The 18066-nt window shown below is 55.0% G+C and overlaps 2 protein-coding genes across 3 annotated transcripts; both read right to left on the reverse strand.

Moving 5' to 3' along the window:
- Positions 1 to 284: 284 nt before the first annotated feature.
- GPD1 (glycerol-3-phosphate dehydrogenase 1) lies at positions 285 to 4248 on the reverse strand. Its single transcript, XM_075724977.1, has 8 exons — positions 4208 to 4248; positions 3844 to 4021; positions 3078 to 3149; positions 2593 to 2731; positions 1528 to 1640; positions 964 to 1197; positions 667 to 773; positions 285 to 381 (listed from the first exon to the last, which is right to left on the reverse strand). Exons 1-8 carry the CDS (start codon positions 4246 to 4248, stop codon positions 285 to 287), a joined length of 981 nt encoding a protein of 326 aa, XP_075581092.1.
- A 2577-nt stretch (positions 4249 to 6825) lies between these two features.
- Positions 6826 to 12516, reverse strand: SMARCD1 (SWI/SNF related BAF chromatin remodeling complex subunit D1). 2 transcript variants are annotated; one of them, XM_075724935.1, is made up of 13 exons: positions 12349 to 12516; positions 12029 to 12216; positions 10720 to 10762; positions 10501 to 10623; positions 10077 to 10199; positions 9471 to 9587; positions 9039 to 9140; positions 8793 to 8954; positions 8587 to 8684; positions 8022 to 8157; positions 7539 to 7661; positions 7201 to 7302; positions 6826 to 6971 (listed from the first exon to the last, which is right to left on the reverse strand). In XM_075724935.1, exons 1-13 carry the CDS (start codon positions 12514 to 12516, stop codon positions 6918 to 6920), a joined length of 1539 nt encoding a protein of 512 aa, XP_075581050.1. In that variant the 3' UTR covers positions 6826 to 6917. The 2 variants fall into 2 exon arrangements, with proteins under 2 accessions (XP_075581050.1, XP_075581051.1); XM_075724936.1 differs by lacking the exon at positions 7539 to 7661.
- Positions 12517 to 18066: the final 5550 nt, after the last annotated feature.

Below are 18066 nucleotides of genomic sequence, written 5' to 3' on the forward strand. Positions count from 1 at the left end.
GGAGGAAGACACTCGGCCCTGCTCAGGGCAGGCCCTAGGCAGCAGTAGAAGCTAAACGAGCCCTTCAAAGAGAGAGGGAGATCAGCAGGTACCTCTGTGCAGATGCCAGGCTCAGGCTGGCAGTGTCCAGGGCTGAGAAAAGGAACCTCTGCCCTTCCAGCACTCTGCAAAGGCTCCCAGGAAATCTGGACTCCTTACAAAGCTGCAGCAGCAGAGCGAGTTGGTGCGGGCAGGAGCTCTCCACTCATCTGGGCAGGATCAGTGGTTTTGCAGGCAGACCCTGCTTACATGTGCTCAGGGTGGTTCTGGAGACACTTGATGACATCGGTAACGGGTTTGCCCTCGTAGCAGATCTGATACACAGCTGTGAAGAGGGGGAACCTGTGGGCAGATGAACAAAGTCACCCCTTGCCCTGTCACCGCAGCTGGCAGGGTCAGAGCACCTCAACTTCTGTTGCGACACCCGGGACCACTGGGCAGGAGCAGGTGGGACAGTGGCACGGTGCCTCACCCAACCGGCCATTCCTGCCCAGCTGGTTTGACGTGGGCAGTGCAGAGATTGACCTGAACAGCAGAGCCACTACGGGTGGGGTTCCCCTCCCACAGCTGCAGGAAAGATCCCAGCCCCACCCCAAAAGAGCAGACAAGGGAGATGAGAGCACTCACTTCTCCACTAAGTTCTTGCTTTTAAGGATGCGATGCAGCTCGGCAGACGTCTGGGGGCCCTGCAGCTTCTGCCCATCCAACATCTCCTTCTCCAGCTGCTCAATAGACTGAAACAACCCGGCAGTGAGCGCGCTGGACCCTGCAACCCCATCCGCTGCCCCACGTTCCTTCCCTGGAGCCAGGCTGTGGCACTCGGCAAGTGAAGGCAGGTTGCCATGGTTCTAACTGGGTCCATCCTGCTGCCAGCTCAGCAGGTTGATGCAGCTATCAATGTTGCCTGCTCCCCGCTCTGCTTACCTTCCCAGTCTTGGCAAAAGCCTCAGCCACCTTGCGGTTGCGGCCACCGTAGCAGGTAGTGATGAGGTCAGCAATCCCGCAGCTCTCCAGGAAGGTGGAGGAGGTGACGGGGCCCTTACAGAAGAGTTTGGCAAAGCCAATCATCTCCATCAGTCCCAGACGGATCACAGCAGCCTTCGTGTTGTCTCCATAGCCGAGCCCATCACAGAAACCAGCTCCTACAGCCACAACGTTCTGGAAAACAGCAGCAGCGTGGAGGGATCTGTTCCCAACAGAGCTCAGGGCTTTGCTGTGTCCACGAGCTGCCTGTGTAATCCCAAGCACAGGCTCCTGCCTGCCCCTGCCTGTGCCAGCGATCATCATCCCTCCAAGCAGCTGAACAGGACACACCACAGTTCCCTCCAGAGTCTGGCCTTTGCCCCAAAGGTCTCAGCGAGCCACAGCGCAATATCCAGTGGGGTTCATTCAACTGGCAGCCTCCTCCCCAGAGCTCCCTGCAGAGCCCTAGAGAACCGCAGGCTCTGCTAACCAAGACCTGCAAACCCCAGTGAGCGGCTCACCCACCTTGAGCGCGCCGCAGATCTCTACAGTGTCAGCATCCTCCACCACTGTCACCCGAAAGTTCGGTGTCTGCATCAGCGCCTTCAGCGTCTGCCCATGCTGCACGTTCTTGCAGCCTGATGAGACAAAGGGAGGAGGAAGATGATGGGGGAGAGCCTAAGGTAGGACTGTGCTGCTCTCCTGGCCAGTGGTGTGTTCCTGCAGCATAGCCCTTGCAGCTCGTGCAGCGAGAGGAACCTATTGCCCAACTGATGGATGTTGCTAAACGTTTGCAGGTCCACAAAGTGCCAAGCACACACTGCCTGGCAGATAAGCAAGGTTCAACCTTGGAATTCCCAGAAGACAGGGACAATCCCTACTGCTGTGTCAAGCAAGACAGAAATGACATGCCCAGCAGATTAAAGGCATCTTCAAAGGTTGCAAATTTGGGTTTGGAGGCTGCCGTTCTCCCTGTTCCTGCAGTTTCCTGCGCGAGAGCGTTTCTGTGTGCTCGCAGTTATAGCGTGCTCTGCTTATACCTCTCCAGTCTCTGCAGCCTCCTGCGCAGCATGTTTGCTTTTGTTTAAAATACAGACACTTTGAATCCTGTAACTTCTAACCCAGCAAACTGTTCTGTTGGTTTTGGCTGCTGTGCGTGATTGACAAACAGTGTGGAGGATGTTAGGAACAGTCACCAGATGAACTTTCAAGCGGCTCTGGCTGGCAATAACATGAGATCCAGGTGCATGTCCCTTGAAGCCCAAGGAAATGAAGGTAGGAACTCGATTTCTAAAGGGCCTCTTGGTGTCCACCCCTTTAATTTGTGCTAGGCAGACTGCCTGATGCTCAGAGTCCCTGCTGGCAGGAACTTTTAGCCACATAACTCTCTTTTTAATGAAGCGAGCAATCACATCGTAAACCCTGTGAGTGAGTTCATCCAGCTCCTATGGAGTCTCACTGCCTGCACAGGGAAAAAGGGCCGGCTCACCCTAGGCAGGAGCAGCTTAAGCTGCAGCACGGTCACCTCTTTACCTCTTCCTGCTCGTCAGAAACAAAGGCTGCTAACGAGGAGGGATGCTGGCTCCTTACCGATGGTTGTTTCACAAAACTTCTCTTCTGCCACTTCACTAGCAATGTTGGCCCCCATAAGGACGCTCATCTCTATTCCCAGTTTTTCATGGATAATGTCCGAGATCAGCCTCAGCCCATCTGGTCCTTCGTCCACCCCCTGGGAGACAACCAGGGACAGAGATGAGCACCTGCCCCGATCCCATCGTTCCCTGTGCTGCCGTGCTCCGACTCTCACCCCAACAGCCCCCCCAGCGCTCAGGTGCACCCCGCTCCTCATAGCGCTTGAGATCCCCCACACGCCCTCGCCCTTCTCCTCCACCAACACACCTCCAAATCCCCATGAAGACTCTGCCCTCACTTCCCACTCTCCCCATGCCCCCCAGCCGTGGAGCCCAGTTTCTGCTCCAAACCCCCAGGATTCCCTCTGCAGCCCCTCCGAGCCAGGCTGCTGCCGGCTAAGCCCCCTCGGCCCAGTGCCCCGGCAGCGCTCCTCCTGCTCGCACCTTGATGAGCGACACCCCAACAGCATCTTTCTTCACGTGGCCCTTGAGCTGGTCACACACTTTGCCGATAAACTGATGGGGCACCACAAACAGGAGGATGTCAGCCCCAGCACAGGCTTTCAGCAGGTCTGGCTCTGCTACCTGAAGAGAATACGACTGTCATCAGGGACTTGTGTCAGTAGTTGTGCAATGAGCGTGTCCTGAATCCAGGACAAGGGGAGCAGGGGCTTGAGAGCAACGGCTGGGGGCTTCCCTGTAAAGGAAGGAAGGGCACAAAGTCGCTGCCCCGAGGTCCCCTTCCAGAGCTGGCAGGGCAGAGGGGCTGGAGCAGAGCAGGGCGAAAGCAGCCTGAGCTGGTCCCACGGTGGTGCAAAGAGCCGGGCTCATTCCGGGAGCCTCAGCAGGCCCGCGCATGCCGAGGGGCTGAGTGTCCAGCCGGGGCAGCAGGCCCTGCGGGCGCTCTGCACGCTGCCGCTGCCAGCTCGGAGGCAGCCACGTAGGCTGGAGCCCAGCCGGTGGGATGCCAGCGCGGGGGCAAAAGTGGGCAGTGAGAGCAGCCAGGGCTGCAGCTCGTCTGAGCACAGATCAAGGTCACCGAGTGGGTGTAAGGAGTCCCGTGCAGCCCGGTGCATCCCCTACCTGCGCACACCCCGAGTCCAGGACACCAGCAGCTCCCAGAGCTATTTATTACCTCTCACCAGAGCACCCGGCTGCCAGCACTGGACCTTGTGCTCAGCGGAGAGGCCGCTGGCGGGGCCACACTCACCACGTTGGGGGGCAGCTTGTGCCCGGGCAGGTACTTGACGTTTTCATGCTCCGTGTTGATGATGTCTGTGAGTCGCCGGCCACCCACCTCCTCCTCCAGCACCCACATGTTCACCTGGTTCTCAAAGGTGCTCAGCCGCACCGCATTGCTGCCAGCGATCTTGGCGATGGCCGAGCCCCTGTGTGGGCAGAGCAGAGCCGTAGGCACCGAAGCCGCTGGCACCAGGGAGCCCAGCGCACCAGAGGTCACCGGGGGTCCTGGTGAAACGGGGACGGCTTGCACCAGGTCCCGTGGGGCAGCGGGGAGGACGGGGACCGCGCCGTGCTGGAAGAGGGGACCCGGGTGCCGGGCAGCAGGTGCTCACCAGTTGCCGGAGCCCACGACGCAGACTTTCTTGCCACCCATGGTGCGGGGAGCTGGGGCACTGCGTGGCGCTGAGCCCGCCGCTGGTATTTCAAGGCCGCCCAGAGCAGGGGCGGCCCCATCCCGCCTCCGGCCCCGCCTCGCCCCCGGGGGAACCGGGCACCCGTGCCCCCGGGCGGCAGAGCCGGCCGCCTTCCCCGGCACAGCCGGTGCTGCAGCTCGGTGGGCAGCAACGCGCGGCTGCGCCGCAGGTGCGCATCACTCCCCTGCAGCAAAGGTGAAACAGCTCAGGCACCGCATCTCTGCAGAACCAGGACTCGACTCTGCTGAGCCTCTCTCCCCCTTTTGCTGCATAAAAGCATTTTATTTTCTCCCCCAGTAAGGAATAGGACCCATCTGGTTGCAGACCCAGGACACAACTCCTGCCCTCATCTCAGCCTGAAGCAGCAGCACGCTGCCTGGCCGGAGGCAAACTGCCCTTTCCTCTATACACAGAGGACCTCCTTCCCTTGCAACAAGGGCTTACAGGTTTTCTGTAAAGCATTACATTCTATTTTTATAAAGAAGGCAGGGTGAAGACAGTAATGCCCTTTTTGCATAGTTTTAAACCCTTCTATGTAAACTTTAATGGAGTTTCCTCAAAATTATGCCTGACTCCCATGGGGCTTGTAACAGGCTGTCACAACTCCACAAGGCAGCGGAGTGTGGAAACTGGGCTGTCTAGATTTTATCAGCAGCTTGGCCACTGGATTTCCAGTTTTGCTCAAGTTAACTTTGTTTACCACAAAAGCGCTTTGCAAAGGCTTAGCAGACTCTGCAAGCCAGGAGATCCTTACATGAAAGGCTCTCTATAAAAGGCCAAAGTATGAAGAACTCTTTCCCCTCCAGTCTCTTAACCCAGTTGGCTTTGTTTAAAGAAAAAAAAAAAAAAAAAGTGGAGATAATCCTGTCTCTTCCCAGGCAAGTACATGAAGTGACATCCACCAAGGCAGCTGCTGAGAGAAAGCGTGCTGTCAGCACAGAAGGAGGGAGGACAGCTTCCTTCACAGGAGGCTTTTATTAAAACTGGGTGACGTCTACAAGGATACAGTACAAAAAAAAAAATTTTGGTCCATGGAAAAAACCATAATACTCAGTTAAGAAAAGCAGTTATTCTGCAACAGCTATGTTTGCCTACGCAGTACTCAGCATCCTTCATGTGTGATTACCCTGAGGAGTCAGTGGGCTGCTTCATCAGCACCAAGACCTTCACCCCAGTACCACAGAGGAGCCATTTCATAAGGGGGCAAAGGAGAAGGGAAATCGAGAGTCTATTACTCACAGACATGTAGTAACACAGACACAAGGAGTAGGGCCACCCAGGCTCCCAAATTCATAGCAACCTTCCCAACCACACCAAAGCTGGGTGTGGGGATGAGGGGGGTTTGTCAGCAACGATTTTGCGCTATTCCAAGAGAATATGACCAACTTTCAAGTCCATTTGCATTACAGTCCCGAGCAGAAATAGTGAGATCCGGGTTAAGAGAAGCCATTCTCTTACACCTGACCACTAGTTCACTAGTAATTCATTCCATAAAGAGGCATCTGGGCTGCTACTCCCCACAGTAGAGAAAATCTACTTGTACATTCCTGAACCATGCTGGGCCTTACGGCAGCCCCAGAACCTAAAACTTGACTAAAAACCACAGGAGCTTCAGCATGGAAACACCTGCTAACTTGTATATGCTTGGAGCTATGTCCATTCCCAAGGACTGTCCTGTTACACCCTCGGATCCACACGAAGGAGCCTCTGGTCCCCACAGCAAGTGACACAGGATAACTGTCCCAAAGGAATGAGCCTACAACACCGCGCCCCTGCACAGTTCCACCAGGCAGTTGCTGCATCCCCTCTCCCTGCTACAGGGAAAACAAGCAGCCCGACGGCTTGCTGGAACCGCAAGTGTAGGCCTTTTGAAGTGCAGAGAAGTCTCACCACTCCAATGCTTCCACATCCCTGCAGTAAGCCAATGCCTCATCTCCCCTGTGATCCTGGCCTACCAGTCTGTCAAAGAACACAAAGGGAACAGGGCAGGGAAAAAGGGACGAGGGAAGAAGCGATTCTCTACACAGTCCAGTAAGTTCCTCAAGGAGGAGCGTGACCTATGAGGCAGCCCAGTGCAGCAGCACCCTCCAAGCGAGGGAGTAAGGGCAGGGAGGTATGTCAGCTCGTGGCATCCTGCCCGCTACATCTCCTGGCACCTTGCTCTAGAAGGAGGCAGGGAAGAGCCTAGCCACAGAACTCCACCCTTACAGCAGATCCAGGCTTCCCAGACCCGGGTCTCACGTGTGCCACAACTAGATGCTAGTTGGGGAGGAATGGGCTGTGGTTTCTGAACTTGAGAAAGGCTCCAAGTCAGCAGTCGTACTGGCTACTGGGGACACTACAGGCAGTGCGGAGTCAAGGGTAGGCTCTCGGCAGCCTTGGGACTGACAAGGCAACAGTCAGGAAGAAAACCAGGTAGAAGTGTGTGCTCATTGGAGCCTGTCTGCTTGCCACACCCCAGAAGACCCCAGGTGTCCTGGAGCTGCCCCAACAGGGACAATGCCAGGACGAATAATGATGCGGGCCTCGCTGTCGGAGTGGCATTATGTGAGCCTTAGCGGCGTACTCTGCAGCTCCCTGTCTCCACAAATAGCTGTGATGCCTTCTGGTTGGGGAGGAGCGGAGCAGCCTATGTGTTACGGATTCCCAGGGCCTGCTCCAATTCCTGCCGTCTTTGCTGCACCTGCAAGAGAAGCCAGAATCGCAGCATTAACATACTCAGATGGTGCAGCACCGCAGCATCCGAGTAACACAGGACCCAGCTAGAAAAGGGTGAACTCAAACTGCGACCAAGATGCATCAGCAGTGTCTACAAGCGCAGCTTAGCACTGCCCCTTTCCACCATCAGCAAGGAGTGACAGGTACTCTGAGCCACTGGCTATGGAAAGGGACCGCTGCCCGGGGATGCTCACCTTGGAGTAGAAGTATCTGCACACAGCTTCCTGAGCCCATGGCTGGAAGTAGAACTCAGCTCTACGCTCCTCTTCAGGATTCCCAACAACATCAGTCATTGTCTGGAGAGCACAAAGGGCAAAACAGTTCAGGGAGTGCAAAAGCTCTGGCTGTGCTGAGCAAACCCACATGCCCTCCACTTTCCTCAAAGAAATTTCAGTAGTCAGGTCAAGCTCTTACGCTTGACTCCAAGTCTTGCTTTCTGAGCAGGAAATTGCCTCTCTCTCTCTGCGGGAGCTGGTTATAATGAGGGAAGCGTGTGACTGGATCCACCTTCCACAAAAGACAAAGCTTTTACCTTTAAATCCCGGCACTGGGACTGTAGCCAGTCGTTGATGAAGCCCTGAGGATCTCGGGCAAAGCTCAGCATGAACTCACGCTGGGTCTTCAGCTGGTTAATTGTCTCTATTGTTTCATGAATCTGAAGGAGATAAGCACAGCAACTAAACTGCTGAATAGGGGAAAAAGTCAGACAGAAGAATCAAGAGACCCAACACATGCAGGCAAATTCTTGTACTCCCTTGGTTGACTTACACCTATCAGATAGGATTTTCAATTCCCAGTTTCCTGCTCTAAGTATTACCAGTTTTCCCACTAACCATTTGCTTCAAAACTGTGCTTCTAGGTAAAGCCACCTGCTTGTGAGTACAGCTGACCCCACGCCAGCTTCCAAATGCACAGCTGAGCAAAGCTGAACTCCTGGCCTGTTCAGGGCTCACCTGCTCCAGAGACACATCCTACCCAGCAACGAGGAGGGCAGACCTGAAGGAGCTCTTCCTACCTTGTTATCCAGAGCAGCAATTTCCTGTTGACTGGCTGTGGATAGCAGAAAGGAATTCATCTGAGTTTTCAAGGTATCATCCACCTCCACATCAATGTCATAGCAAGCTGTTTTCTTCTGGTCATTTGGGTCAACACTACAAGCATCCACAAGAAAGAAGCCAAAATAAGTGAGGAGCTCAAGAAAGCACCAAATTGTAGCTCCTCTAGGATGATGCAGCATACAGACTGCAGGCAGGGACAAGCCACACTAGTGTTAGCTTCAGCTCTAACACCAAGCAGCAAAGCTCCGCTGATGGCTTTGCAGCACAAGGACCACGTGATTGCTCCAAGCAGATTTCTGTCTACAAAAGTGTAATGCAAAGGACAGCATGAATGTGGGAGTGAGTTGTGGAAAAGAGGGATGTGGTAAACGAAAGAGGAGGCTGTTCTTGTACAAACAATGACAGGCAACATGGGAACTGCTGCTGAAAATCAGAACATATTACATCGTCTTCCTGTGCCAGCCTCATCCATCCCTTCCACTCTTCTTCCTAGAAATATCAAGTCAAGTCGACCAGTCTCACCTGATCACATGATTAATGATGATCGGTTCTGGGGGCATAAGCAACGCATGAAGTCTTTGTGGGATTTCAGAGAACTTCATCCGCTGAGATTCAAATATCTGTGACAGAAACACAGGGCTAAGGAAAGGAATGGGAGCTCAGTGCCAGCGATCACCGGCTGCTGACAAAGAAAAGCTGAGAGTCACTTGTTCCAGCCACGCTGTTACCTGCTGGAGGTATTTGTCACAGATGACATACTCCCGTTCGTGGGGGTCCTGGAGCTTGTGGGTCTTGATATATTGCCACAATGCCTGGATGATCACTGGACGGGTCTGGGTGTGAATCCCCAAGAGACGAGCCAAACGGGGATCCAATTTGAACTGGGGAGGCTGAAACAAAAAGCACAGAAAGGCAAGATGGCCACAGGCACAGCTAACAGTACGTGCCCAGCACTGCTACTCCCAACATCTTACCTGGTAATCCAGCATCAGAAGGACAGTACAGCGCACATTTACATCTCCCGGCCTCTTCACCTGGAAGCCATCTGTCTCCTGAGTTGTAGCAGTCCTGTGCCACTGGAACAGGAGAGGGCATTTAGAAGCACTCTCACACTTAGTTCCCTTTGCTCCTGCTGCTTGGCACCCAACAAGCTTGCCAGTAAATCCCACCCACCTAGAGAAAGTTCACCTTCTTCCCGCTTGCAGCTTGAAACAAGAGTTAATACATTTGTTCAGTCCTCCCGCAAGTCAGAGGAAAAGCTAAGATAGGAATTCAAGAGCTCCTGCCTCCAAACCACTTGTTCAAGCCTTAAGTATCCCCACCTCTCAAGTTACAAGTGATATACAAACCCTGTCTGCTGAAACACCAACCCATTTTTAGAGGTAACACAGCAAAAAGAAGCTCACCTCTACTAGGTGATTGTCAGGGCCATACAGGTCTTTATCAAGTTCAATGACCAGAGATTTAAAGAAGGATGAGAACTTTCTTTTCTGCTTGGTGGCATCATATTTGGACAAAGCAGACTGCAAGCAACACAGGAAGGAAAAGTGTTAGGACAGCAAGTCTCAGCACTCAAGCGCAGCCACCGTGCACGACAGCGTTCCTTTAAGTTCTGAACACCTAAATTCACCAACATGTGTTTGAAAATCAAGTTCCAAGTCAGAAAGTGAAAGACTGGAGTTAAAGATGAGCTTGCAGGAATTAAATCGCTCAGCGATTACATACAATGCAAGCGCCCTGGTTCTCAGAGCCAGGGTACACAAGTGCCACTGATCTGCTCTCACCATTAATTCTTATAGCTATAAGAACTTTGTATAACTCATGTCCTGCCATGGGGATACCCATCGGTCTCCAAGTTGGGCTCTCGGTCTCGTCACCATCAGACTCCTTGGAAAACAGAGATGAAGGAGGATATCAAGCCCCTAGCTATGCTCTCAGACACTAAGAAACTGGTTTCATTGCCAATTCCAGATCCATAAAGTCACCTCTGCGGTTGGGTACTTCACACTTACATCTTCCAGCAGCCGCCCTTCCACCCGAAGCTCCCAGGAGGCGACTGTTCCTTCACCATCCTCTGCATCTGACTTGGCTGGATTGAAGGTGTTGGAGATAAAAATACGTAGCTTTCGTTTTTGCTAAGGGAAAAAGCATCGTCTCAGTGTTAATTCTGAAATACAGGGCTGAATATCTTGCTTATGTTTTGCTAAAATGAAGCTTAATAGTTTTGGCTGCTTCATATTCCCCCTCTCCTGGGGCAGACAGCAAGAAAAGAGGCATTTCTGGTTCCACTCCTCGATTATATCTGGAGCATTAAGGTTCCTGATATGCCACGCTTACAGGGACATGACCCAAGCTTCAGTGCCCTCCTGCTGTCTTAACTAAAGCAAGAGCCTCCAAACCTTGCTTATGATAACCATGAGTGCAGCCCTCCCCTACCTTAATGGGTCGCTTCAAAGCTTCCTGGATATCCAAGCGTTTCCTCATGATCGTCTGGTCCAATTTCCTTTCAAAGGCCAGCAAGTCCATATAGGCCTGAGACTCGGGTACAAGCTCACGAATCTACAGCCAATCAAGAATGCAAATCACCGTCAGCACGCCCGCACTTCTCCCGTCTACTTCGTGTCAACACAGGCTGCAACTGCATGTGCCACTCACCCTCTGAGGTAGAATTTTGTCAGCCATCTTCTTCTTTTTAGCACTGTTAAGGAAGGAGATGCACACGCAGGCATTAAAATGGCAACCACTTTGTGCAAATTAACTGTAGGCATTCACGAAGGGAGCAAGACGATGGCTTTTTCTCTGGTTTAGTAGCGCGGCATTAACAGTGCTCTCAGCCTGGATGCCAGTCTCGGGCCCAGGCTCTGATTTTCAGAGGCACTTATCGTTACCGTCAGCGCATGCAGAGTCAGGCTCTTTATTCCCCACAGCCCCTGACAGGCCTCCAGCACTGCAGAGCTGATGAACCCTGCAGCAGCGTGACTAATTACCTGAATGTTTCAGATCCCCTAACAAGAGCTTAGAAAGCGGGGTTACATCGAGTTGGAAAGGGCGTACTGACGTAATGCCTAATCAAAGCGCCTCTCTAGCCTCAATTAGCTTTAGATTGACTTTTCTAGGAGACGCATTTTAAATCAAGGGATGAATTACCAGCGTTACTGGGGAATCACATTATACTGCCAGAAACGTTACATAAACTTGCTGTTGTCTAGCAGCTGCACGTTAGTCTTTTATCTGCTGGAAGCTTCCCCTCTCCCAGAGAAGGAGCTGCGCAAGAAGGCCGACGTCCCTTTCAGCCACCCAACAAAAAGAAGCCGTGAGAAGCCCAAGCGCAGCGCGAAGGCAGAGCCGAACAGAAAAGCTTTGTGCTGCCAAGCGCAGCCAGCCGATCGCACCGACTCAGTGACCGAGGCTTCCCACTGCCCCGCGCCCGGCACAGTCCCCGCTTCAGCGAGGACTCACCGCTCGCCCGCCGATTTCCAAACCCGGCCTCTCCCCATGGGGCGTTTGGGGAGAGAGGCAACACGTGTGTGCCCCTGCCTGGGGATGCCCTGAGACGCCCCGCTGCCCTGAGATGCCCCGCTGCCTGGGATGCCCCGAAACGCCCTGAGATGCCCTGCTGCCTGGGGATGCCCCGCTGCCTGGGGATGCCCCGAAATGCCCTGAGACACCCCGCTGCCTGGGGATGCCCCGAAATGCCCTGAGATGCCCCGCTGCCTGGGGATGCCCAAGGATGCCCCTGCTGCCCGGGGACGCCCCGAAACGCCCTGAGATGCCCCACTGCCTGGGGATGCCCGGGGATGCCCCCGCTGCCCGGGGATGCCCCAAAACGCCCTGAGACACCCCGCTGCCCGGGGATGCCCGGGGATGCCCCCGCTGCCCGGGGATGCCCCAAAACGCCCTGAGACACCCCGCTGCCCGGGGATGCCCGGGGATGCCCCCGCTGCCCGGGGATGCCGGCCCTTACTTGTGGTTGCGGTTGGGCACGGCCTGCGGCTGCACCTGCTGGAGCTGCTGCGGCGCCGGCCTCTTGCGGGCCTGATCCAGGCTGGCCTGCGCCATCCCGGGCCGCACCGCCGGGCTCCCACCGTAACCGGGCGGCCCCATGGAGGGGCCCTGCGGCGCCAACCGGCTGCCCGGTAACATTCCGGGGCGCTGCGGAGAGAAGAAAACCGGTCCAGTGCCCACCGGGAGGGGCCGTCCCCGTCCCCGTCGCCCCCGCGCCCTCCCGCCCCGCCCCGCGCAGCGCCGGTCCGCGCGCCCCCGCCGGCCCCTCCCCCGCCTCACCGGGTAGGCGGCTCCCGGCAGCGGCGAGCGGTACAGGCCCTGTCCCGGAGCCGGGCCCATGCGAACCGGCCCGCCCGGCGTGCCCGGTCCCAGCGCGCCGGCCCCAGCAGCGGCCCCGCCGCCGCCGCCGCTGGGAGTCACCGACTGGAATCCCGCCCGCGCCGCCATCTTCTCCAGCACAAAGGGGAGCGGGCCGGAACCGGACGCCCGTCATAGAGAGCCCGCGCGCGTGCCGCGCTAGAGAGGCGCCGCCCTCAACCGCCGCCCTCTGCTGGCTGGAGGCCCGCGCTGGGGGGTGCAGGGTGCTGGGGCCACGGGGGTCTGTGGGAGGGTGCAGGGCTTTGGGGGTGCTGGGGCCAGGTTCTGGGGGGTCCTGGGGCCATTGGGGTCTATGGGAGGGTGCAGGATCTTGGGGGTGCTGGGGCCAGGTTCTGGGGGGTCCTGGAGCCATAGGGGTGTATGGGAGGGTGCAGGTTCTGGGGGGTCCTGGGGCCATTGGGGTCTATGGGAGGGTGCAGGTTCTGGGGGGTGCTGGGGCCAGGTTCTGGGGGGTCCTAGGGCCATAGGGGTGTATGGGAGGGTGCAGGGTCTTGGGGGTGCTGGGGTCACAGGGGTATATGGGAAGGTGCAGGGTCCTGGGGCTGGTTCTGGGGCTGTATGGGAGGGTGCAGGGTCTTGGGGCAGGGTCCTGGGGGATCAGGGAAGGGTACAGGCTCCATGAGGGTTGCTCTTGGGGTGCAGGGGGCAATGTTCTGGGGAGCCCGTGGGGGATGCAAGGGCCGTGGTGGAGTGGAGAGCGCTGTGGGTGTTAGGAGCAGTGGGGGAGAGGCAGTGGGGTGTGTGCTAGGGGCTCTCATCTCTGTGCAAAACCACCTGTAAGAGAATTTGCAGCTCCTTGAATCCTCAGGCTGGCAGCCATCAAGCTCCCTTCAGGCATGCTCAGGGACTCATCTACCTGCCTCAGCTGATGTCGCACTTGTTCTGATCTCTCCTGTCCTAACTTAGCCTGGCTGATTTCCCCTGCAGCCCTTGGAGTTCCTGCACAGGAGTCGTTACAGTCGGAGCTGCTCTGGAGTTGAGGAGGGTTGGGGTGTTGGTCCTACGCTTGCCTGGCCTTAACTGTTATAAATATGTGTCTGTTGCAGGAGATGCTGGTCCTGAAGCCTCCCTTGCTCTGGGATGTGCTCGGAGGAAGGCGGCTTTTCCTGCCCTGGTGATGGAAGACTCCAACGTGCAGACCTGGCAATAACACCTCTCACCAGAACTGCCGTCCTTAACACCTTAAGAAGTAAGCTTATGGGGGTATAAATGGACATGAATGGAGTCAGTTTGTTCAGGTTTAGGCTGAGCACCCAAGAAAAGGATTCCTATCTCTCTTGACAATGATTTGGGTTGCTACAGAAAGCATGATGTTAGAATTAAAGGCCACTTTGTGTAAGTATTAGCATTAAGTTCCCTATTCCTGGAGCACTTACCCTTGTGGTTGCTCAGAGAGAAAAAGGGACACAAATCCAGCCAGCATTAATCTGTGGAAAAAAAGCCAAGTGAGCAGTCACACCACAAGTATCAATTAAGCAATTAATGATGATCATGGGTCAGTTCGGGGGCTGTCCTGTAGAGTGCATGGCATTGTTGACTGAGCAAAGAAGTGGGGATGTGTTGGCACCTTTTCTGCCAGATACGGCATTTCCTATCCTTGATGAAAAACATGAAGCTTTGAGCACAGCCATTAACTGTTGTCTCAGCATCCATGTGTCCGTGCAGTTAATTTAATGCCACCACCGACCGGCTTGGCGCCCAGCAGCCTTATGAAATATTCATGGGGAGGAAAAGCAGTGGAACTTATCTGCTCCGTATTGTTCAGATGCAACTTTGACTGAGACTTAAAGCCTGGCGGGAGCCTTTTGGGCAGGTTGGAAAGCTGCCTGGCCCTCCTGGGAGGGACGCACACAGTGAGGCAGGATGAGAGTGAGAGAAAGCAAGGGCTACCTGAGAGGGGGAAGTGAGACTTAGAGAGCTGCTCGGCTTGGCACAGGGAGCAGGTGAGCTGCAGGCTCTCGAGAGACCCCGCATTGCATGAGCCGAGCTGAGAGCTACCCCAGCCCTCTGTCCCCAGGGGTGCTCTCTGACCAGCCCTCTTTGTCCCCTGACACTAGCTGCGTTTTGTAAGAAACACAGGGATAAAATAACCCCAGCTTCCTTGGCTCAGTGTCTCCTTACACTTGTTCTTTCTCCTTTGCTCTGCCCCGAGGGTTTGGTTTGTTTGCTTCTCCCAGTGGAAATGGTTTCGAAATGCTACCCTGTGCACCTTCATTTTACTGCACCTGCTGGCACAAGGCAGCTCCTCTGAAACCTTCTTCCCCAACCAGTATGGCTCTGGCTCCAGGCAGCCGAACAGCATCCAGGACTGTGTAATTATATCTCAGCGCCTGTTTCTGCTGGCAGCTTTAGCGATGAGCAAGTGGTAACTGGGAATTACTGCCAGGGAGGAGAAGAGGTGATGCTATCTCTGCCGTGGTTATATGCGTGTTGTGTGATTAATCCTTGCTCTGTAGGGTTTCAGCAGCCGCACAATCTGCAAGGTAAACACAGCAGCGTGCAAGCAGGTGCTTCCCAGCATCTCAGGCCTAGGTGTGTCACACCCTGTCCTCGCGTGGATCGTCAGAGATGCTTCCCGTAAAATGTAATTAACTCCTTGTCTTGTGCACAGCGTGAGTCTCGCACCACCGAGTGACAGACGTGGATGCACACACGCTGCCTGCACCACACACCTTGCAGACTGCCAGCCCCACGCAGCCTACGCGCGGTGCGCCCATCCGTGAGCCGCCGTAATCCCAAACAGGCTGAAGCTCCCCGGCCCGTGTACGCTGCCCTGCTGGGCACGGATCGCGTGCGCTGTAGAGCCTTGAGTCTGAAAATGGACAGCTTCTCCACTTCATACCCGAGAGCTGCTCACATTGATGTCCTGTCTGGCTGCCCGCTGTACGCCCATGGGAATCGCATCGGCTGTGCTGCCTTTGGGGTCCAGGCACCTCCTCTGTGAGTCTGTTCCGGGCTGTGGCTCACAGACATCGTGTCCAGCGGCAGCAGAAAGCTCAGACAGCCGTGCTGAGGCTGGGGATGCGCCTATGCAATGCGAGGCTGTGACAGATGGATGGGGTGACCTCCTCCCAGCACAACCCAGCAGGTTAATGGGGAGCTGTGGAAGAGATTACAGCTTGCAGAGACAGGGTCACTGCCTGCCCCCTGCAACAGGAGCCGCTGTGGAGGGTGCAGGCATGGTCAGCTGCTCTGGCTACTCACAGTGGCTGGCTGCAATTAATTTAGGTTCATTAACTCCCTTCTGGGCTTAGCTATATTATCTTGTTCCTATTCAAAGCCCACCCTGTGGCCTTGGCCTTTGCAGCACCAGCTCTGGCAGAGAAGGACCAGAATAGCAGTAAGACTGTTCTAGTTTAAATGCAAAACACCCATCTGCCATTTCCAGGAGCAACAGGGACATGGCCAGAGCCGAGTGACTGGGGGGAGTTTGGCATTTCAGTATTCCTTGCCCACTGCCCACTCGCTATTATTCAGTCTCCATGGGGTCCTGAGGGCTTTGTTGGATGCCCAGAGTTGGATCTGGCATGTTACTTTTGCTCTTTGTAGCTGGAAGTTTTTAGGACAAAAGGTGTGCTTACATATGGCTTGAGCTACGACTGCTGCTAACTTGGTTAAATTAAAAACAGGTGACATTCAAGCTAGTGACTCATTTCTGCTGAATCTCAGGTGTCTGTCCCAAACCACAGAAGTGTTAGAGTTGTCAAAGATTAGCAGCTGTGCATATGTTAATTCTCCTCCCCCTGCTTGAGAGCAAAAGTCAGTTCCCATCCTCCAGCCCTAAGTGTCCCTCGGGGCGAGTTCACATGGCAGTGCAGGACCAGGCAGGGCTGCTGGAGCTCGCTTGGGTACCCAGAGCGGTCGCCGCATTAGCACAACACTTAGCAAAGGGACGCTTTCATGTGACTGTTCAACATCAGCTGTGGTGTTGCTGGTATTCACCTGTGCGTTTAAAGACGGTACTGGAAGTCTGGACCAAAGCTTTATCCTCCCCCCCTCCTTTTGGTCTTGGCTCCAGGATTTCAGTGATGCCTTCAAGAACATCCTGGGATGATGCTGTCCCCGCCTGCCTCCTTGGGGAGTGTTTCCAGCAGCTCAGCAAGAGAGAAAGGCTCAGTGTTCATGAGTTATATCATTCTTTATATCATCGTTAAGAGTAGCAGGTATTGATGTACAATGCATCTGTCATCTTATTGTGCTTCCTATGAAAATGTGTGTACATAGTACAGATACCAGAGAGAATTCAACACTTTATACACTTGAAGGCATTCAGAGATCAGTAACAGGAAAAAAAAAAAAATAGCACAAGAACAAGGCCTAAATGCTACTAGATGGATATCTACACTGATATGATGCATATATAGAGATATATATATATGTACACATATATATATAGTCATATATATTATATATAAGAAATATAAAATGCAGATGACATAATAGAAACAAAGAAGTGTATGCTTCAACAGGTGAGCGTCAAGGTCAAATCCCAGCCCCATCTTTAAAAGTTTTAATGGGAAAGAGAAAGAAAGAAAATAAATAAATGAATCACAATGAAACATTAGGAAAAATCCATAAGAAAATTTATGGATGTGGCCAACCCGTCATCTTTGGGCGATCGCTGGATACAAAGGACTGACCCCCAGTTCCTAATTTTGGTCAGGATGCAAATAATAATAATGACAATAATAAAAACAAAACTGCGGTTTAGAAATAATAATTACTAAAAAGACTTATTGCAAAAGCTTTAAAGATAAGTAGCACTTCAGCCCTGGGAGGGCGCTCGCTCGATGTGTGGGGCCTGGGGGCTGGCAGGGGCTGGGGGAGGCCAATTTCCACTGGCCCCGGGGCGAAATGGCGGTGCGCTTGCGGGCCCGGGGAGCAGAGACTCGGCCAGTGCCGGCCGGCCGGACCCCGGCTGCCAGGGCAGGTCTCTGTGCCGGGGGGAGGGCAGTGACGGGAGGAGCAGCGGTGGTCCCGGGGCAGCGAGCCGGCAGGCGCCCCAAAGATGCCCAGGGCTCGCGGTGCCCGGGGGCAGCTGCTCTTGGGGGGTTCAGCGGGGTGGGAGCCTGCGGTCGGGTGGACCAGAGCACCCTGTGCCATGGGGTGTCCCTCAACCTATGATTGCTTTTGGTGTTGGGGCTCCTATGCCCGCCTGGCCAAAGCGGTGCCAAGGGGCTGTCCCTCGTGGTGCCCTTGGCCGAGCCGGGCCCGTGGCTGCAGTCAAAATGGGGGCCAGGAGTTTTCCTTCTGCCTTTCTCCCCAAGGATGGCTGTTTCTGGGGGCTGCACGGGGTAGCCCCAGGTTCCCTGGGGACAGGAGGGACTGCGGGGCAGGGCTGGGGCTGGCCAGGCTGCACGGAGCCCAGGAGAGACGGGCAGGGAGACCACACTGTCGCCCGACCTGACACGGCCGAGGGAGAGTGCCCGGGCGGCGGGGTCTTCAGTACCGAGGTGGCAGCCCCTGGCCGAGTCCCCTCTGGTGCTCGTGGCCAGCCAGCGAGCTCGGTGGCTGGGCACCACCGTTCCTGGGGCAGGGTGCCGAGGAAGACGTTTCGGAGAGGCGGAGGTGCCCCGTCTTCATGCGCATGGAGTGGCCAGGAGTGCCCGGGCGAGGGCG

Source organism: Pelecanus crispus, chromosome 26 (assembly GCF_030463565.1).
Source record: "Pelecanus crispus isolate bPelCri1 chromosome 26, bPelCri1.pri, whole genome shotgun sequence".
Classification (NCBI taxonomy): domain Eukaryota; kingdom Metazoa; phylum Chordata; class Aves; order Pelecaniformes; family Pelecanidae; genus Pelecanus; species Pelecanus crispus.